This window comes from Gymnoscopelus braueri (assembly GCF_963280865.1).
Source record: "Gymnoscopelus braueri genome assembly, chromosome: 16".
NCBI classification, from domain to species: domain Eukaryota; kingdom Metazoa; phylum Chordata; class Actinopteri; order Myctophiformes; family Myctophidae; genus Gymnoscopelus; species Gymnoscopelus braueri.
This window is the reverse complement of record NC_137616.1, coordinates 30,539,994-30,564,253: the sequence shown is the minus strand read 5'-3', so window position 1 is coordinate 30,564,253 and position 24,260 is coordinate 30,539,994. Positions and strand designations below refer to the sequence as shown.

The following is a 24,260-nucleotide window of genomic DNA, read 5'->3' as shown; positions in this document are numbered from 1 at the left end:
GGAGCCAACAGAGCGAGGCGGCCGTGAGGCCCTTGGATACATGAGGGCATGTTTTTGTGTGTGTGTGTGTGTGTGTGTGTGTGTGTGTGTGTGTGTGTGTGTGTGTGTGTGTGTGTGTGTGTGTGTGTGTGCGCGTGTGTGTGTGTAGCCTCTGCCAGGCATGCATGTGCATACTCATTGGGGGCCTCAGGCCTGTTCGCAATTTCATCCCCCTTTATACTTATGTGTGAAAACAAGTTGTTATTGTTATGACTCAAACAGCGGGCACCGCTCTCTCTGGCGTCTGAGAGACGGGCAGAGTGGAGCAATACATACTAATTGAAGAAAAAAGTAAGTATCCAAGTAAGTGACGAGCCGTCCAGCTCTCACTATAGCCAGCGCAGACTTTATTAGCCGTCTGTATGTGTCCATAAATATTTATAAACAGTGTAATATTGTAATAAAAGCAAAAAGAAAATAAAACCCTCTCCACGCCTTGAAAGAGACAGGGGCCCCCCGATCTCAGCCTGGCATTAATCTCGCGGCCATTAAGATCGGGGGGGAAATTATTAGTGACAGGCTTATGGAATTACATCATGCTTTGGGTCGACGGGCCTCCCCCCAAAAGGCATTATAACGCGAGGACACGTTTGTTTTTTCACAAACCCTTCACTTTTCATGAATGCATAACTATGCTTGTGGAGACTAGACTCATAGAACTGTCAACATACCAAAAAAAAAAATAGCAAACGCGTTGTGAGCTTGTAGAAAGAATTCAATAGATTTAGCTGGAGACCCCCTGGAAGCCCCTCAAGGACTCATGAGGGTCCCCAGACCCCATGTTGAGAACCAGTGTTATAGACAACTCCCCAGCAGGCCTGCGATGTACAGACAAAAACAAAAATGAGACTCACACCAACCTATGTTCTCTCTCTCACACACACACACACACTCACCGTACGTTTATAAGAAGCAGACACACACACACACACACACACACACACACAAGATTGTGAAATGTGCCGATGAATGACCGCATGCACATTAATGACAATCACAATCACTTTATTGGCAAGTAGGCTTGTGCTTATGAATAATTTGATTTGGTGGTAGCCCGCGTAGCATGCATTATGGACATTACACAACACACACTGTATGAAGGCACACACATCATTCCAGCTGAGGCTGAGCTGCTCGTTAACATGCGTAGGTTTCTGGCAGGCTCTAGCAACCCCTATGGAACCCCTCGCTCCACCCTCCAACCAACCCAAAGCATTTCACACCATATCCAACATATTAGGGCCTCATTAAGACTCAAAAACCTTAATGGACCGGTTAATCGCATGATTAATTGCTCAATGCTTTGGTCATGCAATTCTAGTTAAGCTGTTTTGCCCAACAGCAACAAAAAAATCAACACAAATATTGTGTGACTGAGACAGTTTTGGGGAGGGATTTCTGACAAAACATTGGCTATAAATGTACAGAAAAGTGCTATGACCGTGTACACAAGATGTAGCAATAAAGAAACCTTGAACCTTGAAAGAATAATAAAAAATCACACCCTGTGTGAAGTGGGCGATGTCTTGCTAGCTAATCACAATACTGAATGGAGTCAACCAATCATGTACAAAAAATAATACATTTATTGAAGAAAAAAGAAACCATAACTTAAAAAAAAATAATTTATGTTTTTTTTAAAGTTATGGTTTCTTATATAGGGCTATGCACATGTGTCATGTGACACTGGCCAATCACAGTCCTGTATAGACTGTGATTGGCCAATCACGGTGCAGGGTTAGGCGGGGTACATTTTTGGCCAATCACAGCGCAGGATTTGTTGTACAAATATCCAAACCTCACTTATAGGGTTTCACCGCCCAAAAATCACACCCAGTGTGAAGTGGGCGGTGTGGTCACAGTGGTCATCACAGTGATGGAAGTTCACTTAAAGAAAAGTAATATTGTGGACCAACCATTGTACACCCCTAACTTTAAAAAAAACATAACTGTTTTTTTTAAGTGCATAGTCCTATTTATAGGGCTATGCACATGTGTCATGTTTCACTAGCCAATCACAGTCCTGAATAGACTGTGATTGGCCAATCACAGTGCAGGGTTAGGGGGGTACAATGGTGGCCAATCACAGCGCAGGGTTGGGGGGGTGCAATGGGTGGGGGGGTCCAAACCTCACATATAGGGGCGGTTTCACCGCCCAAAAATCACACCCAGTGTGAAGTGGGCGGTGTGGTCACAGTGGTCATCACAGTGATGGAAGTTCACTTAAAGAAAATGTTGTGGACCAACCATTGTACACCCCTAACTTAAAAAAAAACATAAATGTGTTTTTTTTAAGTGCATAGTCGTATTTATAGGGCTATGCACATGTGTCATGTTTCACTAGCCAATCACAGTCCTGAATAGACTGTGATTGGCCAATCACGGTGCAGGGTTAGGGGGGTACAATGGTGGCCAATCACAGCGCAGGGTTGGGGGGGTGCAATTGGTGGGGGGGGTACAATGGTGGCCAATCACAGTGCAGCGAATGTCGATGTCCAAACCTCACATATAGGGGCGGTTTCACCGCCCAAAAATCACACCCAGTGTGAAGTGGGCGGTGTGGTCATCACAGTGGTCATCATAGTGATGGAAGCTCACTTCCCAAAAAAAATGATTTTTGGAAGTGCATAATCCTATTTATAGGTTATTAATGTCATCATGTGTCTCGCTAGCCAATCACAGTGCTGAATAGAGTCAGCCAATAGAGTCAGCCAATCACAGTACAGGAAAGTGGGCCAAGTGGGCCAATCACAGTGCAGGAAACTAATACTAATGAGGTGTCCCAACCCCACTTATAGGGGCGGCTACACCGCCCAAAAAAAGCAAGAAAGCAAGACTGCAAGAAAGAAAGAGTGAGCTGTACATGTTAACTAATTACATCCTACAAATATACTTCATTGACCGGGGTCCTCCAGGGGTCTGTAGTAGGCCCCCTCCTTTTCCCCCACTACATCAAATGTCTCCAAAAATAGCCAATCTACAAGCTCCCAATCATTGCACATGTTCTGTGGATCTTGGGATCCACATAGAAACGGTGTGGATCCAAATAGAATTATTAGGCTTTAGAAATATATATTTCTTATATCTGCCAGGACCAAAGGCCGGGAGGAAGAGATTATGTTTTCACCCCTGTCCCCTGCGCACAATCTCGAACACCGCAGGACAGATCATTGTGAAAGTTTGGTTGCACAGTCTCAGTAGGCAAACCAAATATTTTTCAAATTGGTCTCATGGTGGTGCGGTGCTATAACAGCCCACTGCAAATTTTGGCCTATAACTCTTAAACCGTAGGTTGTAAAATCAAAGTTTTTTTCCTCTGGATTCATTGGATCATTATGCAACTCCCCATAATGGCCACACACATTTCCGCCTCCACGACCAGCCTGTAACATCAGTCATCTATGACGTCAGTCATCTATGATGTCAGTTGGCTATGACATATCTATGACATATGACTCCAAATTTGGGCAAGGTTTCAGCGCTATCATAGCCCCATTGACTTCCACTATAAAATGTATAAAGTTGGGTGGCGCCATGTTAGGTTGATCCATGTTAATGAATTTATTTTGTTGTGATCGCCGTGCAGTGCTGCTGTTATTCTAGTAATAGTAACAGATTCTAGAAGCACAACGACCTTGTTTTAATATTTAAAGGATGAGCGGCGGAGTGTATGGAGGCGATGAGGTGGGAGCTCTGGTTTTTGATATTGGCTCGTATTCAGTCAGAGCTGGCTATGCGGGAGAACATTGTCCCAAGGCGGACTTTCCTACGGTCATCGGTGTGACTGTGGACCGAGAGGATGGCAGCACTCCCATGGAGACGGATGGAGACAAGAGCAAGCAGAGCGGGACCACCTATTACATTGACACCAACCAGCTGAGGGTGCCCAGAGAAAACATGGAGGTCATGTCACCGCTCAAGAATGGCATGATCGAGGACTGGGACAGCTTCCAGGGCATTCTAGATCACACCTACAAGATGCACGTCAAGTCCGAGCCCAGTCTTCACAGAGTGCTCATGTCAGAAGCTTCATGGAACACGCGAGCGAAGCGGGAGAAGCTGACGGAACTGATGTTCGAGCATTACAACATTCCTGCTTTCTTCCTTTGTAAAACAGCGGTGCTGTCCTCCTTCGCCAATGGGCGTTCCACAGGCCTGGTGTTGGACAGTGGGGCCACACACACCACAGCTATCCCTGTGCACGACGGTTATGTCCTGCAGCAAGGCATTGTGAAGTCACCCCTGGCTGGAGACTTTATGAGCATGCAATGTAGAGAGCTATTTCAGGAATTAAGTGTTGAAATAGTCCCTACTTACATGATTGCATCAAAGGTGAGACGTGCTAAAGATGCTGTGCGTGAGAGCGCACCGGCTAGCTGGAAGAAGAAAAAGAAACTACCTCAAGTTACACGCTCCTGGCATAACTACATGTGTAATACTGTGATCCAGGACTTCCAGGCCTCTGTGCTGCAGGTGTCAGACTCGCCATATGATGAACGGGTAGCAGTGCAGATGCCCACTGTTCACTATGAGTTGCCTAATGGTTACAACTGTGTCTTTGGGGCAGAGAGACTTAAGATCCCAGAGGGACTGTTTGACCCTTCTAATGCCAAGGGTAACACCATGTCTGGTAACACCATGTTAGGAGTTGGCCAGATGATGACCACCAGTGTGGGTATGTGTCATATCGACATTCGACCGGATCTGTATGGCAGCGTGGTGGTGACAGGAGGAAACACTCTTATTCAGGGTTTCACTGATCGACTAAAGAGAGAACTCTCTCAGAAGACCCCTCCTCGCATGAGGCTGAAGCTGATCGCTAACAACACAACAGTGGAGCGACGGTTCAGTGCTTGGATAGGAGGCTCCATCCTGGCATCACTAGAAACCTTCCAGCAGATGTGTATATCCAAACAGGAGTATGAGGAAGGGGGGAAGCAGTGTGTGAACAGGAGGTGCCCTTGATTTGATCGCCGTATTTCTCCCCGGCTGCATTCTGACACTTGTCTTCATCATATTCGCAACATCGTATTGAGTTCACCTCTGACCTGGACATTATTTTGTTTTTATAACTATTGATTGACTTTGTGTATATGTCTGTTTAACAGTTTTTATGTTGAATTTAGGCCATAAATATCTGTAACAATGTTGCTTTGAAAAAGTGAGTTCCTTTATTCATGTTGGTCTGTCCACTGCCTTTATTGTATTTACATGGTCTGTGTCCTCTAGAAGCCTGTCTTTATCCAAAAAGTCCATTTAGGAATGGCAACATTTTTAGATCGGTTTCTTCAGGACACCAGTAATGTGTAGTGTCAGTGGGTGTACTGTACATTCTGTTTGAAGTGAACTGTGTTGTTTGTCTTGAAGCCTCTTTGAGTAAGAAATAAGCTTATCATAGGCAAACAGCAGTCAAATCTCAGTGCTTACTGGAATGAGATTTTCCACATCAACTAAAATCTAGTTAACAATCTTTGTTAACTGAAAAAAGTTAAGTTGCGAGTGAGAGAGGGTCAGAGAGAGCCTATTTCACCCCTGTGATGTCAGGAGAGGCGGAGGGAGGAATGGATAGAAAGAGAGAAAGAGACAGGGAGAGAGAGAGAGAGAGAGATGGTGAGAGAGAGCCTATTTCACCCATGCAATACGTTGCGAAGCAGGAAGGAGGCAGGGAGGGAGGGAGAGCGAGAGACAGAAAGCTTATTTCCCCATGCAATACTCCAGCCAATGCTGGGTACCGAAACCTGATGCGTTTGACAACAAAAATCGGCAACGCTGGGCAAGCTGCTTTTTCTCTGTATGTATATATATATATATATATATATATACATACACAATGTGAACATGTGTATGAGAGAGTCAGAGAGAGGTTGCCCATTCACCCTGACACAATGTGTTCTGCTGAACCACTTCAAACCTTTTTGAGATGAGTAGCTATAGGTGGTGACCTCAGAGGATTTATGAGTTTACAGTAATCACTGCGCTAATCTGGATAACAAGGACTTCTCTCTCTCTCTTATTTTGGCTTTCACATTCCTTTGTTCTCTTCATCTCCATCTATGTCCATCTTCCCATCTTCATCACACTCTCACTCTCATCCCTCTCTCTCTACTTTCTTTACCTTCTCACTCCTCCCTCCCTCCCATATAGCCAACTAGACCCCCATCACGGCCTATTAGATCCGCCTGCCCCTTGCCAGGCTGTTACTTGGGGTCATTACTGTCACTCAGAGGGCGGTGGTGAACGGGGGGAGAGAACAAAGACCCACTTCAGCAGCGTTCTGCTCTCATTCAGACAGCCTCCTCCTCCTATTCTACCTAGACACGTGGCCATTAATTGTGATGTACCGTACCAAGGTTTACAGGACAACTAATCTTACTGAGGAGAGGAGGCTAAAGCACGGTGCATTACTCATCTTGTTAAAAAGGAGAAAGATAAGGTCTGTTATTATTGGTGGTGGTGCGTTTTTTCCTCTCACGTCTTTGGTCCCTCTTGTTTCCCATACACGCACGTATGACAGTGTTGGAATGTGAAGCAGAAGTGCTTCATAACGGTGTGGTTATAGGGTGCATGGTGGCTCTGCCAGTTAGTGCACAAACCATAATATACTCCTTGTGAGCACAAGGAGAAAAAAATTAACCCCCATCTTGTCTTGTATCTCTCTCTCTCTCTCTCTCTCTCCCTCTCTTCCTGTCTCTCTTCACTGACCTATCTGAAATAAAGCATAAAACTACAAAGTTAAAAAAAGAAGAAGAAAAAAAGAAGGTGGTTAGGAAGTTTCCAAAAACAGAGAGAGAGAGAGAGAGAGAGAGAGAGAGAGAGAGAGAGAGAGAGAGAGTAGGGTAGGGGGAATATCTGACGGAGGAAAATATCCAGTTACTTCAAACAATCAGATCTGGAACACAAAGAGGACCTTGGAGTGCAGAGGAGCCTGCCAGAGAGTAGTGATGGTGAGACGTAATAGCACTACCCAGTACCCATACCCAACAACACCCTATAGTATCATTTGTGAAACGACAGACACACACACACACACACACACACACACACACACACACACACACGTACGTCGCATCCCCCAACATTCTACTGGCAGCTTTCTTTCACAGACACGTGCGCTGGCTGGGCTCTCCAATGTGGTCAAAGCTTACACGTTCTGCGTTTCCCCTCGCCGGGTCACGGACCAATCTGACAGATGTCATTTTGATTTATGTTTATACATTGTACAACATTATGACCACATTCTGCTCCCACGACCTCTCCGTTATCAAACTGAGGTTTTCCTCTGAAGATTGACATTGGCAAAAAATAAATACTTTTTATCACTCTACTAACATACCCGCTGAAGGCTTATCCTTCTTTATATTGCAAGAAAACAAGCAAGCCACAGCACCACAACTTTGTCATTGTCTAGCTTCTCGAAAACACAGCGGGGAGACCACATTATAACCTTCCCACGACCCGTGTTTGGGTCCCGACCCGGTCTTTGAAAGACACTCGTCTTGCCTGCAGGCCCTGCATGGGATCTGGTCAAAGTCTCCTTTCTCCTCCCAGCTGGCCATTGTTGTGGGACCTGATAAATATTTACTCTTCCCAGAGAGAGCGAGAGTGAGACAGAGAGCAAGAGAGAGAGAGAGAGTGAGAGAGAGAGAGTCCCATTGTAACGGATGAGTCAGAGACACTGGCAAACCAGCAGGATCTTCCCTTCCCTGCCGGGCACCCAAAGACCCCAATACACTAGCAGAACTAGACCCGGACTGGATCCTCACTGGACAGACTGGTTAGTGTGTGCGTGTGCGTGTGTGTGACAGAGAGAAAGAGAGAGATGGGGCACCGAAAATGACTGAGAGAAACGGGGGCGAAGCGAAAGACACAGACAGACAGATCTACAAACAGATGAGAGAGAGCCACAGGAGAAAGAGAGAGCGGGTGCTTTTGAATGGAGAGAGGGATGCCCGCGGGGAGCCGTTTAACACAGCAGACCACCAGCGTGCCTTACAAGACAATGGATGCAGAGACGAACCGCAGCACCAAACAATGCGTTCGCAGACAACAAGCTGTAGTGTTATGAATACACGTTATTCCTTCAGGCAGCATCTCCCACTTAGCCGGTCCTCGACAACCAAAGGAAACCCAATACTCCTGTTTCTACAGCAGAACAAAGTGGGGCATTCTCAGGTCAGGTTGAACTCAAACTGTTTATGTCAAGATAACGACAGTACCCGTCTACTTGGTTGAAAACCTCAGCCCCAAAATGACAAATCACCACTGTTGTCCGCTAAATTAAAGAAAATAAATAAACAGCGACATTGGTTTGAGATGCGCTGAGTGAAAAGGATATTAGGCTTTGCCTAGTACACATTATGCAACTTTTAGCCAGAGAGTGCAGTTTCTGAATCTCACAGCTCTTTCTGTTCTAAAGAGTTTCTAAATAGGAATCTCAAGGGGTGACACATTTTAGGATTCCACACAATGGTCAAGAACATTTCCTTCTGCAGTCTGATGAAGAGCTTGATGCTCAAACCAATACTTACTTGGTGGTATAACCAATACATCTTCATGGGAGCATTGTTCAGTGTGTGCAGACACTATATTTCAGTTTCTCACAGGTTCTTCTGTTGAGCACCTGGTGTTGATTGCTTGGATGTGCATGTTTTCGTAAACGACTCTTGCATAATTGCAGGACTCCCTTTTCACCACGATTCCAACATCTATTGAGCCACAAGAGTGCAGTGAGGTTCCCTCGTTTTGGTAGCCAATCAAAGCGTTGCACACTGGATTAAAACGATGAGCACCGCAAAAGTAAACAAAGAAAACGAACACAACAAGCAGCTACCTTTCACCATTTGTTGCAGAGTGCAGCCTTGTTTGTACAAAAAAAGAAAAAAAGAGTCACGGACACAACAGCTAATCCCAAAGACTGGCGAAATCGGATGTGTTCTTAACAGTTGCATTTATTAATACCTCTCTGTGGCAGTGTCACACTAAACTGATGATCTTGGGATCGTGCCGAGATTCGCCTTTAATACACTGTGATTTTCTTCGGATATGTAAATGAAGACTAAGACCCACAATCCAAGGGAAAGTCCTGTAGTCTGTTCTATACGTGCTATTAGTTTGCAAGGCCTGGTTTGTCCTGTCTGGCCCTGTAATGGAAAGTAAACTACTGAACTATTACCTTTTTTTAACCCCACCCTATTGTCATGACGGTGGACAGCAAATTCCTTGGCATTCCAGCCAGTAGTTTTTGCATTAATATTGCGAAAACAATGTTTTGTTGTTGTTCTGGAACAGGGAAGTGGTGGACAGACAGACAGACTAACCAACCCACCATCCTGATACCTGCCGATACCTGGGCTAAAAACTAAACAAACGCCAAAAAATTCAACTAATTGTAAAAAAAAATGAAAGAAAAAAAGACTATAAACTAAATATTTTTTTAAGAAAACAAATTCTTATTATTTTTTTGTTTCGTTTTTTACATAACATTTCTCTCTCCTGACAAATTGTTCAAAGTCAGAAGAGTGCTCATCTCCAACCTAGCAACAATGCAACATCCTGCGCTGAAACTTTTCTGGCACAATACCCTCGAGTGACACATATTTGACAGATATATAGCTATAAAGTCACGTATATACCTCCAGTGTGTGCACAATCCAGCCACTAGCTCTGATGGGATCAGAACCACTTTGTTGAGACAAAGAGACCACCATGAAAAGGGTGCATGCAAGAACAATACGACGTCCCAATTCAGTTAAGAGAAAATCAGCACTCCCGTTTGTGAGAGACAATGTCAAATTTGTTTTTCGAGGAGTGTAGAAAGACTCAAATAGTCATCTCTGAATGCTCTTTGGCATGGGTTCCTACCCCTCTGCCTCCTCGGTGTTGCTTTCCTCTCAATGTATTAGTCAGTATCTGGGTTGACTCAGCAAGATCTTGGTCTGGAGGAGGCGTTAGCCCTAAAGTTTGGTCCATTAACTTAACATTTGCCAGTCATCATCTGGACAAACTCTTCATAGTTGACTTTTCCATCTCCATCAGTGTCAGCCTCACGGATCATCTCATCTACTTCCTCATCAGTCAGCTTCTCCCCCAGGTCGGTCACTACCTGACGGAGCTCTTCTGCACTGATGTAGCCGTTGCCATCCTTGTCGGCTATTCTGAAGGCTTCTCTCATCTCCTCGTTGTCTGCGTCCTTCATATTTCCTGCCATCGTGCCAAAAGAAAACTAAGTTAAAAAATGTTTCTTACTGCAGCTGGTCTGGCTACCGATAGTTAAATTGGTGAAAATGGTTTCAATTGTACCATTAACATTCGTTGTACTAATATCCCTCTGCGATGATGACACACACACACTATGAATCTCTGAAGCCATGTTGCTAACATCATGTTAATGACATCAGTCTTGCCCAAATATGGAGTGGACGGACGGACAGGCAAAAGGACACATGAATTCTCTTCTAGATGGCTCACCGCTTAGGCACGCTGCCTTAAAAAACTACTTTTAAACTAAAAAATCACACCCAGTGTGAAGTGGGCGGTGTGGTCACAGTGATGGAAGTTCACTTAAAGAAAAGTAATATTGTGGACCAACCATTGTACACCCCTAACTTTAAAAAAAATCACACCCAGTGTGAAGAGAGTGGTGCCTTTCATGAGTTCATTTCATTAGTTACTTTTTACAGACTTTGATGACTTCAATGTATTTTTACTCATTTTAAGTACTTTAAAATGTTTGTACATGTTTTTACTCATTTTAACATCTTTTAAGTATTTTTATGCATTTTAAGTATTTTTACTAATTTAAAGTATTTTTACTCAGTTTAGGAACTTTAAAGTATCTTTACTAATATTTAAGTATTTTTACTCATTTTAAGTATTTTTACTCATTTTAAGTATTTTACTCAAAAGTGTGTGTGTGTGTGTGTGTGTACTGTACTGTACTGTACTGTGCGGTCTGTACTGTACTGTACCTGTACTGTACTGTACCTCTAACTGTACTGTACTGTACTGTACGGTCTGTACTGTACTGTACTGTACTGTACTGTACGGTCTGTACTGTACTGTACTGTACGGTCTGTACTGTACTGTACTGTACTGTGCGGTCTGTACTGTACTGTACCTCTACCTGTACTGTACTGTACTGTACGTACTGTACTGTACTGTACGTACTGTACTGTACGGTCTGTACTGTACTGTACGGTACGTACTGTACTGTACCTGTACCTGTACTGTACCTCCTGTACTGTACTGTACCTGTACCTGTACCGTACTGTACTGTACGGTACGGTACGGTACGGTACTGTACTGTACTGTACGGTCTGTACTGTACTGTACCTGTACCTGTGTGGTTGCATCTTTGTGTTGCAATCAGCCGCAGCTGTTGAGGCTGTGCTCAAACATACAGAGAGGCCGTGCTCATACGGACACACAGACGGACACACAGACGGACGGACACACAGACGGACACACAGACACGGTCAAATGTAGGAGTGGTTGGCACCACTCAAAAACCATAAATGTGTTTTTTTTAAGTGCATAGTCCTATTTATAGGGCTATGCACATGTGTCATGTTTCACTAGCCAATCACAGTCCTGAATAGACTGTGATTGGCCAATCACGGTGCAGGGTTAGGGGGGTACACTGGTGGCCAATCACAGCGCAGGGTTGGGGGGGTGCAAAATCCAAACCTCACATATAGGGGCGGTTTCACCGCCCAAAAACAAAAAAAAGAAACAGTGGAAAAACACTAAGTATCACCACCAGACAACCCCCCCCCCGCCTCCATGTTCCCAACAACCCTCATGAAACACCATTAAAAATCAATGAGTTGAAAAAGGAAAAAGACTTTAATCAGAGACCGAGACCAAAAGCGTCCATGGATTTGGACGCGTGAATAAATGTGCTCATGCACAATGTATGCATATAGACCCGGCCTGCATTGTGTCACACACCGTTAAAAGCCCTGGACTTCCTCGACAACTACTGCTCTGTGATCAAGGCCAAACCTCTCCTGACGAAACCACAGAGCAAAGAACAATAAACGCTAAGGTTAGCGTTGTTCTTCTGAGGTTCAAACATCTGTGCCTTTCCATCATTGATCGCTTCCTTTCTTGTGCCGTGGTTAGACGACCTGCTTCCTGTCTGGGAATAGGCTCGGAAATGAGCGATGACTTGAGAGAACTCTCATTATAAGCTGAATCATTCATGAGTCATGCGAGAATATTTGTGTCCTAGGGATTTAGCTACACACTGTCAGTGAAAATAGCCGATCTACAAGCTATAGCATCATGATGCAATGTGGTGTGAGCTTGTAGTGCAATTTTTGATCATTTAAAAAAAACGTGAATGAAAACTTGCCCAAAATAGGGATGCCAGGCTGAAAGTAGTTAAGACCTAATACCGTAATAAGGTCCTGTGCAACAGATACAGAGACGTACTGTACCGTGGAGCTGGATTAGCCTGGAAGAGTTGAAATAAAGTGAAATAATGCCAAAATTCTCTTTACTGTTGTGCATATGTTCAAATCATTCCCTTAAACAGAAAATCCATATTTATGTTGTACTACAATGAATGTCATTTTCGAATGGTGAATACTACTCGCATAATAATACAGACATGCTTCGAATATGTCACGCAATAATAATGTACATAAAATGTCTTCAAAACCAGATTTGCAAAGATAAATGCTTTTCTCTTTGCATTACATAATAAGCGTGCCGCCCTGAACGTTGTAAATGAATGCTCGTTTTCCCTGACATGGGGCCAAAGCTAACCAATCACATAAATCTGCATTTGAACATCTTTCACCGAAAAAAATTTCGGCTGAAGAAGCCGCCAAGCATCCCGCTGAGCTTATACACTGATGTAATTCCCCCGCACCTGCAGCTCGTTATGTCGAGGAGTGGTGCATTAATCACGTTTTCTTAACACCCGCCGTAACGATCGCATCGCTGCAACGCAACAGTTTATTAAAATAAACAAATCATAAACGTTCAAAGTAGACATCATATCTGCAATCCCACGCCATCGCAGCTGATGCTTCTAATGGCAGATCCACGGTTGCCAGGTTGTCTGCCAACAGGGATTACTGCACATGAAAAGCCCAGCCCCCGGGCGCCATCACATAGACACACAGACGTACTGTGGTGTAGTTAAACATCCCGCTAACCTCTCATTAGGCTAATAAAGACTGCTGGGTCACCTGAGGCGGTGGGTGACGACGCAGCAGCCGTTTGCAACATTGCGGGATCAAAGAAATCAGGCCCTTACACTGTGTGTGTGTGTGTGTGTGTGTGTGTCTGTGTCTGTGTGTATTGCATGTCAAAGACAAAGAAAGGATATTAAAGTGAGCAAAGAGAGATAAATGCGTGGGTGGACACACGCCCACATGAAGATTGCACGTGTGTGTGTGTGTGTGTGTGTGTGTGTGTGTGTGTGTGTGTGTGTGTGTGTGTGTGTGTGTGTGTGTGTGTGTGTGTGTGTGTGTGTGTGTGTGTGTGTGTGTGTGTGTGTGTGTCACAGGTTGAGCTGTGAGAAGTGTGGTGAGCTTGTCGATCTGCTATTTTACCACCCTACAACGAAGTATAAACCAGGCTTAGTAATCAAGGTTTCCCAGGCACAAGACAGTCAACACAGCTGCCAGGGACGGAAACGCTGGTTACTGGCAGACATGCTTTGAGACAGCATGATAAGAAAAAATCGCATCCTTGCCATAAATCACATACAACTCTTCCCAAAGCGCTCCCGTAAACAAATTTATAAACCCTTTTTCCCTTCAACTTAAACCGTGTTAATGTGGTGTTTACCCCCCTAAGGAAAACAACCCCCACTTATTTCTAGAAGCCGTCAGCACAGCTGTGCACAGTTTCGGACCCATTTTTTACCCTCTCAGAGTTAAACTAACACTCAGGATTTTACTGTGCAGGCAGGCAGGCAGACAGGCGGGCTATGTGAGCAATGAGTCGTGGGTAAACAGCTTCACCTGGTGCTTTTTCACTGACCCAGTTGTTGCGAGCTGAAGAACAAACACTCACCTTTTACTGTTAGCTTGTCTGGACTTGCCAGACAGACAGACAGACAGACAGACAGACAGACAGACAGACAGACAGACAGACAGACAGACAGACAGACAGACAGAGAGAGAGAGAGAGAGAGAGACAGACAGAGAGACAGAGAGACAGAAAGAAAAAATAATGACAAAAAGTGCTTTCCTTTATAGTTCCTAGCATTGCACAGTTTGCACGTTTTCTTTGCTGGGTTGTTTGCGATTATGGGAATGATACAAACAGTATGTGCTGTATGTCCCAGTGGATGACAGTGTCGGCTAAAAGCCCAGATTCTAATGAATTGCAGGGAGAGATGAGTACTTGGTCACTGAGGAGCTGGAGCGCACGGCAAGAGTCGTTAAATGACTTCATGTTTGGGTCTTGGAAGAAGTTCAGAATCTAAATCTAACATTAAATTATTGTAGAGGTAGTCCGATATATATCAGGCCGCTATCTGCATTTTGTGCCACATTAGGCGCATTATTTTCTTCTTTTCGAAACAGATAATTGGCAGATAAACACCTTTATTATCTAGTGTAATTCTAATTTCTTTCACATGCAATTTGAATACAGAAAAAGTCAAGCCACTTGCGAAAGCAAATGACAACACCTGTCCCATTTGGCACACTTGCATGGAGTGTGTTTCAGACTAAGTGCTTGAAATTTAAAATAGGGTAAAACAAAAGACATGCCTGCCTAAAATGAAAGACACATGCACAGACAGTGGACAGGGCTCCAGGGTGCATCCATTTTGGGCGCACAAGCACCCAAACATCTGTCCCGTGCAACCATTCCCCCCCCCCTTCATTTGGTCGCACCAGTGCACCTTACATTTAGCAGGTCTGTCTATGTGTGTGTGCAGTATGTGTGGGTGGGTGCACCTAAATGATATGCAGGTGCACCTATATGAAAACGTTAGTGCAACCAACTAAAAAGTTAGTCTGGAGCCCTGGTGGAGTGTGATGCCTTTTAGGGTACAAAGCTCACTAGATACATTTTTAAATTACTTTAATTATCATCGATTTCACAGACCAGTTATATAATATGCAAGGGATAATCAACGACAGTTAAGCACTGCACGTGTATGTTTATAGTTTAGTCAGTAAATGAATGAGCTGTGTGAGCCTCAAATAGCACTATCAACCAAGTTAGTGGTAGAGCAAGATGTCTTACCAGTGGGATGACAACGAACAACGCTCTGCACCTGTTCATGCGTTCAGATTTCCCATCTCTTCACAGCAACAGATGAATTCTGGGGGGGGGGAACACAGAGATGATATGCTGCAGTTAAAGTCCCCGCTCATCTCACATTTCTACTCTGCTGCTAGTGGAACAGTGTTTTCTAAACAAATCCACATGGGGTCGAGCAACTGTACGGCACAAGAAGAGCCCAAAGAAATGCTGGTCTGGGTTAATAGTCCATGTCTATATACTGCAAACAGGTCTTTTCAAGCACAGCTGACACACAGAAACGAGCCTGCAAAACAAAAACAAGTGATGATGAGGGAGAAATTGTTTTAATTGGCAGGCAGAGGTGCAGACAGAGAGAGAGAGACACAGACAGACAGACAGAAAGAGAGACATACATAGAGACAGGGACTAAGCGAGAATGTGACTTACTTCCTGAAAGTTTCAATGGGGCCTCTTTGGGACCCTCTCAGAGCGTACACACACACACACACACACACACACACACACACGCGCGCGCACACGCGTACCCTTTACACATCTTCTCATCTTCCATCTCCTCCACCACCTTGACCTTCCAACTGAGGGGTCACACCAGTGCATGGGTCCTCTCAGATCGTTAATAAGGTCAGGAGAGGTCACTTGATGGTTATATAAACTGACAGAACAACACGCAGCAGGCATATACATGTGCACACGCAGACACACACACACACATTCACCTTATTACCATGAGAGGAGGACATTCCAATTAATTCCATGAATCTCTGCACATTGATCCTCTCCACTACGTGACTACACTGTGTTAACGACTTTAACCCAGGTGTCCCTATTTTGTCTGTTTTGGTCGTTATCGGTGAAGATGTGCCAAAATGATCCGAAATGTTGTGTGAGCTTGTAGATCAGCAATTTCTTTCTATTTGTCATACGACAAACTATATACTGTAGGCCTTAACCACTTCATTAGCCAAAAATAGCAGATCCACAAGCTCACAACACCGTGAGCTTGTCGATCTGCTATTTTTGGCAAAGATTCGGTTGTGTGTGGATCAATGGGATGTGCATGGCAGTAACAGAGCAGGGGTTTAAACCCACTGGAGCCACACATACTAAACATGTATGGTCATATGTTTAAAAAGGTATCCACCTTAAACCCTTCCACTAAACAAACTGTAACTCTAACCTTTACCCCAACTACCACAATTGAACCCTGACAGATAGTAAAACTATATAGTGCACATGCACCATGCGCACACACACACACACACACACACAGTTAACCGGACTGCTGCGTCCTGCTACACTGAACTGGTGGCAGTAATAAACACAACCCTATGTTGGAAAATAGTGATGGAGAGGTGAAGCGAGGGAGGGAGGGAGGGAGGGAGGGAGGGAGGTTATGAGTTATGGTCAATTAACTTCAAATGCGGATAATTCAGGAAGTGTTGTGGAAATTCCAACAACAATGGGAAACACCAGGCACTCAGTTCCCAGACAAATATATCCCGTCTCAAATTATCACATCACGGAACAATGTATTTCCACTGTTCACCTACGTGGACAGCGTTGAAAAAAAGAAAAACTTGGAGTTGAAGAAACTGAGAGGAGAAGCGAGAAGAGGCAAGTAACGAGAGGGAAACGAGGAGGGACAATTTGATGGAGGGAGAAGAGACGATTTGATTGGAGATGACAGGTGTGCTGTATGTCCCCCCCATCCTTCTGATGCCAGCGGCTCAGGAAGGGACAGGTAGCCTAATAGCAGGGTTATGACAGGGTTAGGACATGTCCTTGGCAGCTCTAATGGTGCTGCTGAACAGAAGGCCATTCAAGCTCAACATATGGTCCATATCAACAATTACTAAGGTGTGCTGTGATACGCAGAAGATGAAGGATAGCAGTAGTCACTGAGGAGGAAAGGACGAAGGGAGGGGGGGGGGGGGGGGTTGAACAGATGCAGAGAGGAGGGGCTTTTAGCCAATTTAGAATAATGACCTTGGTTCAGAAGGATGTATAGAACCTACTGTAATGCCTGAAAGTCCAGTCCACCTCAGTTCAAATAAAACAACCTCCCCCATCCTCCCCCTATGTTCAATGGCAGAGGGGGAAAAAATGTGTTGGTAGACAGCTACAATTACTCTAACATCATATAATAATAACAGTGTAGACAGTGTAGACTCTGTAGACAGACTGGCATACATAGAAGAACATTGTAACGTTGAGTTTGAATTCTGTGATCTGTTGTCCAACGCAGTTGATCAGTTGTCCAACTGTTGTGTTCTGTGGCTGTATGTTTCTATGCATGTTTGGTGTAAGCTGTGGGTCCCATGTAGACTGAGGAACGGAAAGGCATGTCGTTTTATGACGAGAATAAATCTGGTCCAACATCCATTAATATAAAGCTGGCAGGGATTGACATGCGGCCTGCGAAAGCAGAAACCAAGTGGCCAGTCATGGTATAGCAATAACACTCCTGCTCAAAAAGAAAACATAAGGAATTTTCCAATTCCTCGATTCCAAATAGTCCACTACATTTTACGGTGTATGTTTGAAACGGACAACGCAAGGTATTAAGAACAAATGTCTCTCCGTTTCTGGAGAAACTAAGGTAAGATATGGTAACGAGTGTTCACATCTGATGACTATAAGGAGAAGGTACCCTGTGACCTATATGGTTTGTAAGGATGTGATGGCCATCCTTGAATATGCAGGAAGAAGCAATTGTAAGATGAAATTCAAAATATACAAAAAATATATAAGATCAAAAAAAGATTTAAAAAAATGCATGAGTCTTGTTGTGGTGCTACTTCAGAGCTTCGACTACAAAAACAGATCACTGCAAACAAGTGGCTGTGGTGTCCTCGAGCGGAAATGAGAATATACTTCCATGCTAATTTAGCTCAAGTCCTAGACAGACTCAGGTTGACCCTGATTATTTCACGTACACACCGCTCACAAGCGATTCCCATCTCCCTTGGCTAGTGAAAGGGCCAGGCCCAGCATGTGTGCAGTGTGCAGCAATTACTGCGATGAGGCTTGGCTCGAGTCACGGTCAGCACTCATTTCCAGGAGAGTCACTCCAATTCTGCAGGTTACAAATCCAGGAATCTCCCAACCAATAAAGACATCTCTCCAAAGCCATTTCTGTGTGAAGCCCGGGGGGGGGTATGGGGGGAGCATAGTGCCGAGCCCTGACAATATCGCTCACCCAAAAAACAGAGACTAATGTGAAATTCATGTTTGCACGTTGTCGCAGCTTCTCGATCGGAGAGTTGAGGCTGAACGAAACCATATTTCGTTTCTGAAGTCCCCGCATTTTTGCACAAAATGCAGAGACACGCTCCATGTTGGAAGACACAAAGGTTGCTGCTGTTGTTGATTCAGGGACAGAATCCTTTCCCTCTAAGCCGCTATTTGCTTTAGCGGTGACGACACAAGCAGAGGAATTTGGGCAATGCTTGTGTATCACAGACTCATTTCCTCTGAGAGAGGGCCATCTCCAGACAGACAGGACAGCAAAGAAGTCTGCTTTATTCACTCGCCTCAGGCTTCAAGACAGCTAGGATCTTGTGGCCATGTTAAACATTGGCATTCCTTTGGTGTAGAGCTCTGCTGTGATACACACACACACACACACCACAAACACACACGCACGTGTACACACACACACACACACACACACGCACACGCACGGACACACACACACACACACGCACGTCATATGCAAACACAGACACACGTGCGAGCAAAGTTGTAGGGGCATAGGCAAATGCTAACACAAACACACATACATGTGTAGAATTCCTTGGGCATAACAAGAAACACAGACAAAGACATACACACACACACAAATAGAGTTGCATGGTTGTTGGGGCCTGCCACATTTAGTCACACAGGCGTACACATACGTACGTACATACATACGTACATACACGCACGCATGAACGCACACACACACACAGACACGTATATGCAAGCAAGACACACAGACACATATTATCCTTTAGTGTCACATTTTTCAACCATTCTCCTAGTAACCAAAATCCTAGGAGGAACACAACATTGAAAAATAGCTAATCTTATCTGATTGTAAAGAAAAGAGGTGCTCTGTGTGTGCGTGTGTGTGTGTCTTCCTCAGCAGATGTGTTGCAATGACGTGAATCATTTACAGCCAGGGCCAAATTTTAATTTGGTACACAATATTGTTGCCAATGACCGTAATAGACTGTCACAAAACATCAAAAGACCTAGCTCCTCATTTGTTTGTATTTTTCCATCTCAGAAAAACTGAGCTTCTTATCTTCACTTATGACATCTGTGTGTCAATGAATTCAAAAGAGGTCTTTCCGGACAAAGGGGAATATCTCTTTAACTCACCATAATCTCTTTTTTATTTTTTAAAGATTATTTCATATTGTACTTCAGAGAAATGAGTCATGGCCTATTGGAATTCCCGTCGGCTTACAGTCCTGTTCTATACAAACAGGAGTCGCTCCCGATTGTAATGGATCAAAGTAGCCTCATAACTCCAGCCCAGCTTTCAAGTTTACCAAAGGACAAGCATAAAAAGCCATAGCACGCTCTCTGTAATGGGATAAAGTCAAACTAAAGCTGCCTTGAGAAAACTTCACTCATTCAATAGAGAGTCCATGCCAAGATTTACTCCGGCACTTCGCTTTTCTCCCTCCCAACCTTTTCTATCCCTCCTTTCTATTCCCGCCATGATATTTTTCCACCTTGTAACTCAACGCGATGCTACGAGTCGACATGCCAGCAAAATTCAATACAATTCCAGTGAAGGAAAAAAAAAAGTCACATGAAAAGAGCACTTAAGGATGTATTTTCCTTAAGTGCTTGACAGTCAAGGAGAAAAGACGTGAGCCAACCAAACAAATTAACCACCTCTTCACTTCATGGATTTCTGCCAAGCATCCTCCCCCCCCAACCCTCTCTCTCCCTCTCCCTCTCTCAGACTTGCATCTTGTTTCAGCTGTTCGATTTCATGCTAGATATGTTAATTGCGGCTGAAAGTTGCAGTGGCGCCCATGCGGGACGTCTGTGGGTGTTTTTAAAGGCAGAAAGAAAAAAAAGAAATCCCCGTATCGGATGACATCGGGATATCAACATGGGAAATCTTGTGTGATGAAAGGAGTGTGGTTGGGGGGGGGAGGAAGGAGACAACAGCAAAGCTAAAACCTGTCTGAGGTCATCGACGCTAAACAAATCAGATGATTAGAGCATGGAGAGAGAGAGACGGGGTGTGTGTTAAAAGGGGATTGGAACATCCTTTGGATTAAAGTCAGAGCCACAAGTTAATCCCATTACACACTGTACGAGCTACCTGACCGAATCCCTGTAAACCCTTTAAACACTACTGAAATACCTTGACCAAAGGCCCTGCCACACCTTAACACACACACATACACACAAATATTATGCATGTGTCCAACCAAGTATAAACAAAAGCGCATGTGTACAGTAAGTCCACACATACATCCATACGCATGCACCGATGCACACATACGCAAGAATAAACACAGTCAGACACAGACTAACATACTGTACCCATCACCTTCATTCGTGTATGGTTGAATCACCAGTCAGTGGCTTTAAAAGTTATATGATCTTCTCTAGGGGTGTAACAGTTCGAACTAATCAACTTAATCTATTGTAAAGAAGATTATAGATTTTAACAAAATAATCGATTTTCAGGGAAACACGTGGGCATGTTATAGGCCAAAAACGTACAAGCTCAGTATAAACCTATCTTCATATAATTGGTCCTCACTAATGCTCATGATAATATGGTACCATTTTTGTCTACTCTGTCTGTGTCTCAGAGGAGGGTTGAGGACAATTCGGAAACCCACCTACCAGTGACATCATCGATGGGGAATCCAAGCTAAAAGAAACGGCAGGCTTTCTATTCCTGAAAAGTTAACATGCTATAATGGAAGCCATTGTTAATAATCAAAATTATCAAAATTAAAAAATGCAAATCTTGATGATGAAAAAACACCTGCCTCATGATGATGTCACTGGTAGGCAGGTTTCTGAAGTGTCCACAGCCCTCCTATGAGACATAGACCTTGGGATTTGTTTTTACCGTTTTATCATGAGTATTTGTGAGGACCAATTATACGAAGATAGATCCTTTAAGTTAATCAAACTAATTGATTTAGTCGATTTGTTGATGTATAAAAGATATAACAAATAATCCTAAGAAAAACAGGCTTCAAGATTTATTTAATTTATTCAAAAAGTAATCGATAAAATAATCACAAATCTAATCTAATAATCAGCCCTAATCTTCTCCAGATAAAGATGAGAATGGAGGTAAATATTGGGTCTGACACCTTTTCCTCCCGCAGCATCGACTGAATCATCTTCATCATCATTACAACACAAAGAGATTATTCTTCTGGGTAAGTTTAAAGTTGCCCTGAATAAAAGAAAGTTTGGCGTGTGTGAAATTATCAATAAATTAATGATTAACTACATCAAACTATTGGCAAAGGCCCTCAACGCCGCATAGCAGAGGGAAAACGTGGGGGTCCCAGGTGGTCCCCAGTTAAATTATTGATAGTTAGGAACCAAATGGACCCTTAAGGGCCGTCCACACCAAGCAACTATAACTACTGTATATTGTTCACCACTGTCGTTGTTACAGTTGTGGTGCGGCCATCCACTTGTGTTAGAACGATAAAAAGAATAGTTATAGTTATGGTTATAGTTATGGTATACTTCTAGAGTTTGGTGTGGACGGCCCATTACGGGTCTGTAACTGTGGCCTAATGCATGGGCCAAACTGGGGGTCCTTGAAATGAAAAAAAGTTGAGAATCACTGCCCTGAACCACCTTTGCCTTGCACAGCAGACGAGCCTTGACATAAGCTCACAGAAGTTATTTTCAGTACAAAATCATCAACCATGAAGAGTTCCAGCATGACTGTCGCTCACAGAGGAGAAACATCAGGCTTTCTTCTGAACCTAAACGAGTGAAACGAGTATCAACATTAGGAAGAACGCAGTGGAATGACACCGACAGAGGAATCTATCAAGCAGATTCCACTACTCCAATCAAATGAGAAGAGGGTGAGAATGTGTGTGTGTGTGTGTGTGTGTGTGTGTGTGTGTGTGTGTGTGTGTGTGTGTGTGTGTGTGTGTGTGTGATATGGGTGGGGGCGGGGTTGCTGCCGCTGCTCGGCGCCCTCTTGCAGCTGTTCCTGTGTGCCTTGGTACGGGCACTGTTTGTGTTCCCAGGAGAGGGTTGGACAAAGCGCTTCCAGGTCGCCTGCGAAACCTGCCTTCTCATTACCAGAGGTCAGCCTGTTGGAACACAACACTGACCTCTCACGCCGAGGGGCTGCTGAGAGAGGAGAAGGGGGTGGTGTGTGTGTGTGTGTGTGTGTGTGTGTGTGTGTGTGTGTGTGTGTGTGTGTGTGTGTGTGTGTGTGTGTGTGTGTGTGTGTGTGTGTGTGTGTGTGTGTGTGTGTGTGTGTGTGTGTGTGTGTGTGTGTGTGTGTGTGTGTGTGTGTGTGTGTGTGTGTGTGTGTGTGTGTGCGTGCATGTGTGCGTGCATAGGAGCACATGAGTCAGTGAGTGTGTTGGCAAAGGGACTTAACAGTGGAACCAGAGGAGTGGGGAAGGTTTATACCTTTATACTGTGAGTGTTCACAGTATAAAGGTCTTCATCCCCCACCCTCTCACTTTCATTCAGCCCCATCGTCCATCTTGAGGAGGCCACTAAGTTGCTCGTTGTGGGCCGTTCCGTTGCCTGACATGAATCCTCCTTTGTGATGGCTGCCTTCCACATTGGCACAGGCTAAAGCTCCTTATCAGCTGGCAAGTCATTGTACATACAGAACACTCCCTCAAATAAGGAGGTCCAAGGAGATTTAAGGCACCGATTTGAATGTTTTCGTCAGCCGCGCCCCTCCCACCTATTCCCAGCTTGTGTTGGGGGGGTGTCTGGTATTTGGCACATGCCCTGGTGAATGCCTATAGATGGCATGGCTCTTGGAACGCAGTCGAGCTCATTAGCTCGACCCCGCTGTTGCGTTCACTCAAACCAGACCGAAGATCTGATGGAGGAGGGGCTCAAGACGGAGTGTGTGTGTGTGTGTTGGGGGGGGGGGGGGGGGTGGGGGTCCTTGGATAAGGCAGGCCTTATAATGGCTTCCTGTACTTATGAGCGGAAAACACAACAGAGAGAGGATGTGCGGATGATGGTGATGATAGAGACAGTTTTATCCCAGGGCTCTCTAATGCCATCATGGTCTTGGCATCGTAATGCCTAATAAACCACATGAACCATCGTGTCCCTATTCTGGGCATGTCATATGCAAAACCTACAGTACCGCTAAAATAGCTGATCTACAAGCTCACAACGCGATGACGATGCGTTGTTGTGTGCGTTGGAAGTGGCGAGCTTGTAGATCAGATTTGACATACAACAAAGTATATAGGGTTTAAGTGGTTGCGCATAGAGACGTGAGGTCACATGGGGGGGGGGGGCGTGTGTCAACATCGGGACCTCTGGAGTCCCTGATCATCTCCAATCTATGACTGACTCAACCAGTTAACAATACCCACCTCCTGCAGCTGGGCAATTGTTTCAAACTTTTGCCTCGATTACGATTAGTGAACGATTCTTTTTTAAGTGGCGAAAATAGCAGATCTATATCCTTGCTAGTATAATACAGGATTATGTGGTTAATCGGACCAATTTATTAGATTATACGAAATCTATACGAATTTCTTCTTGCCGATTCGTTGATATATAAGAGGGAAAAAAAGGAAAAAAAACCTGCTTCTCAATTATTCAATTAACCTACATGAGCAAGATTAAGTCAGTTATTGGTTATAAATATCGGTTTTCGGTATACCACCTCCTCCTCCTCATCTTCCATATTCTTCCTCTTCTTTGCTTCCTCCTCCTTCACTCCTTTGGGACAGGGATAGACCCTGTCATTTAGAGCCATGTGAAAAAAC

At 44.3% G+C, this 24,260-nt stretch overlaps 2 protein-coding genes across 5 annotated transcripts in view; one reads left to right on the top strand and one right to left on the bottom strand.

Annotated features, from left to right (window-relative positions):
- The window catches only part of disp1 (dispatched homolog 1), a 116,031-nt gene that overhangs the window by 67,975 nt on the left and 23,796 nt on the right, over positions 1-24,260 (bottom strand). For all 4 annotated transcript variants that reach the window (XM_080453061.1, XM_080453059.1, XM_080453060.1 and 1 more), the window contains one exon: positions 15,256-15,334. The gene's annotated coding sequence lies outside the window, so the exon portion shown is untranslated. The remainder of the gene's footprint in view (positions 1-15,255; positions 15,335-24,260) is intronic.
- LOC308103160 (actin-like protein 6A) lies at positions 3,576-5,004 on the top strand (the record flags this gene model as incomplete). The annotated part of the gene is made up of 1 exon (XM_080453044.1): positions 3,576-5,004. Exon 1 carries the CDS (start codon positions 3,694-3,696, stop codon positions 5,002-5,004), a length of 1,311 nt encoding a protein of 436 aa, XP_080309170.1. The 5' UTR covers positions 3,576-3,693.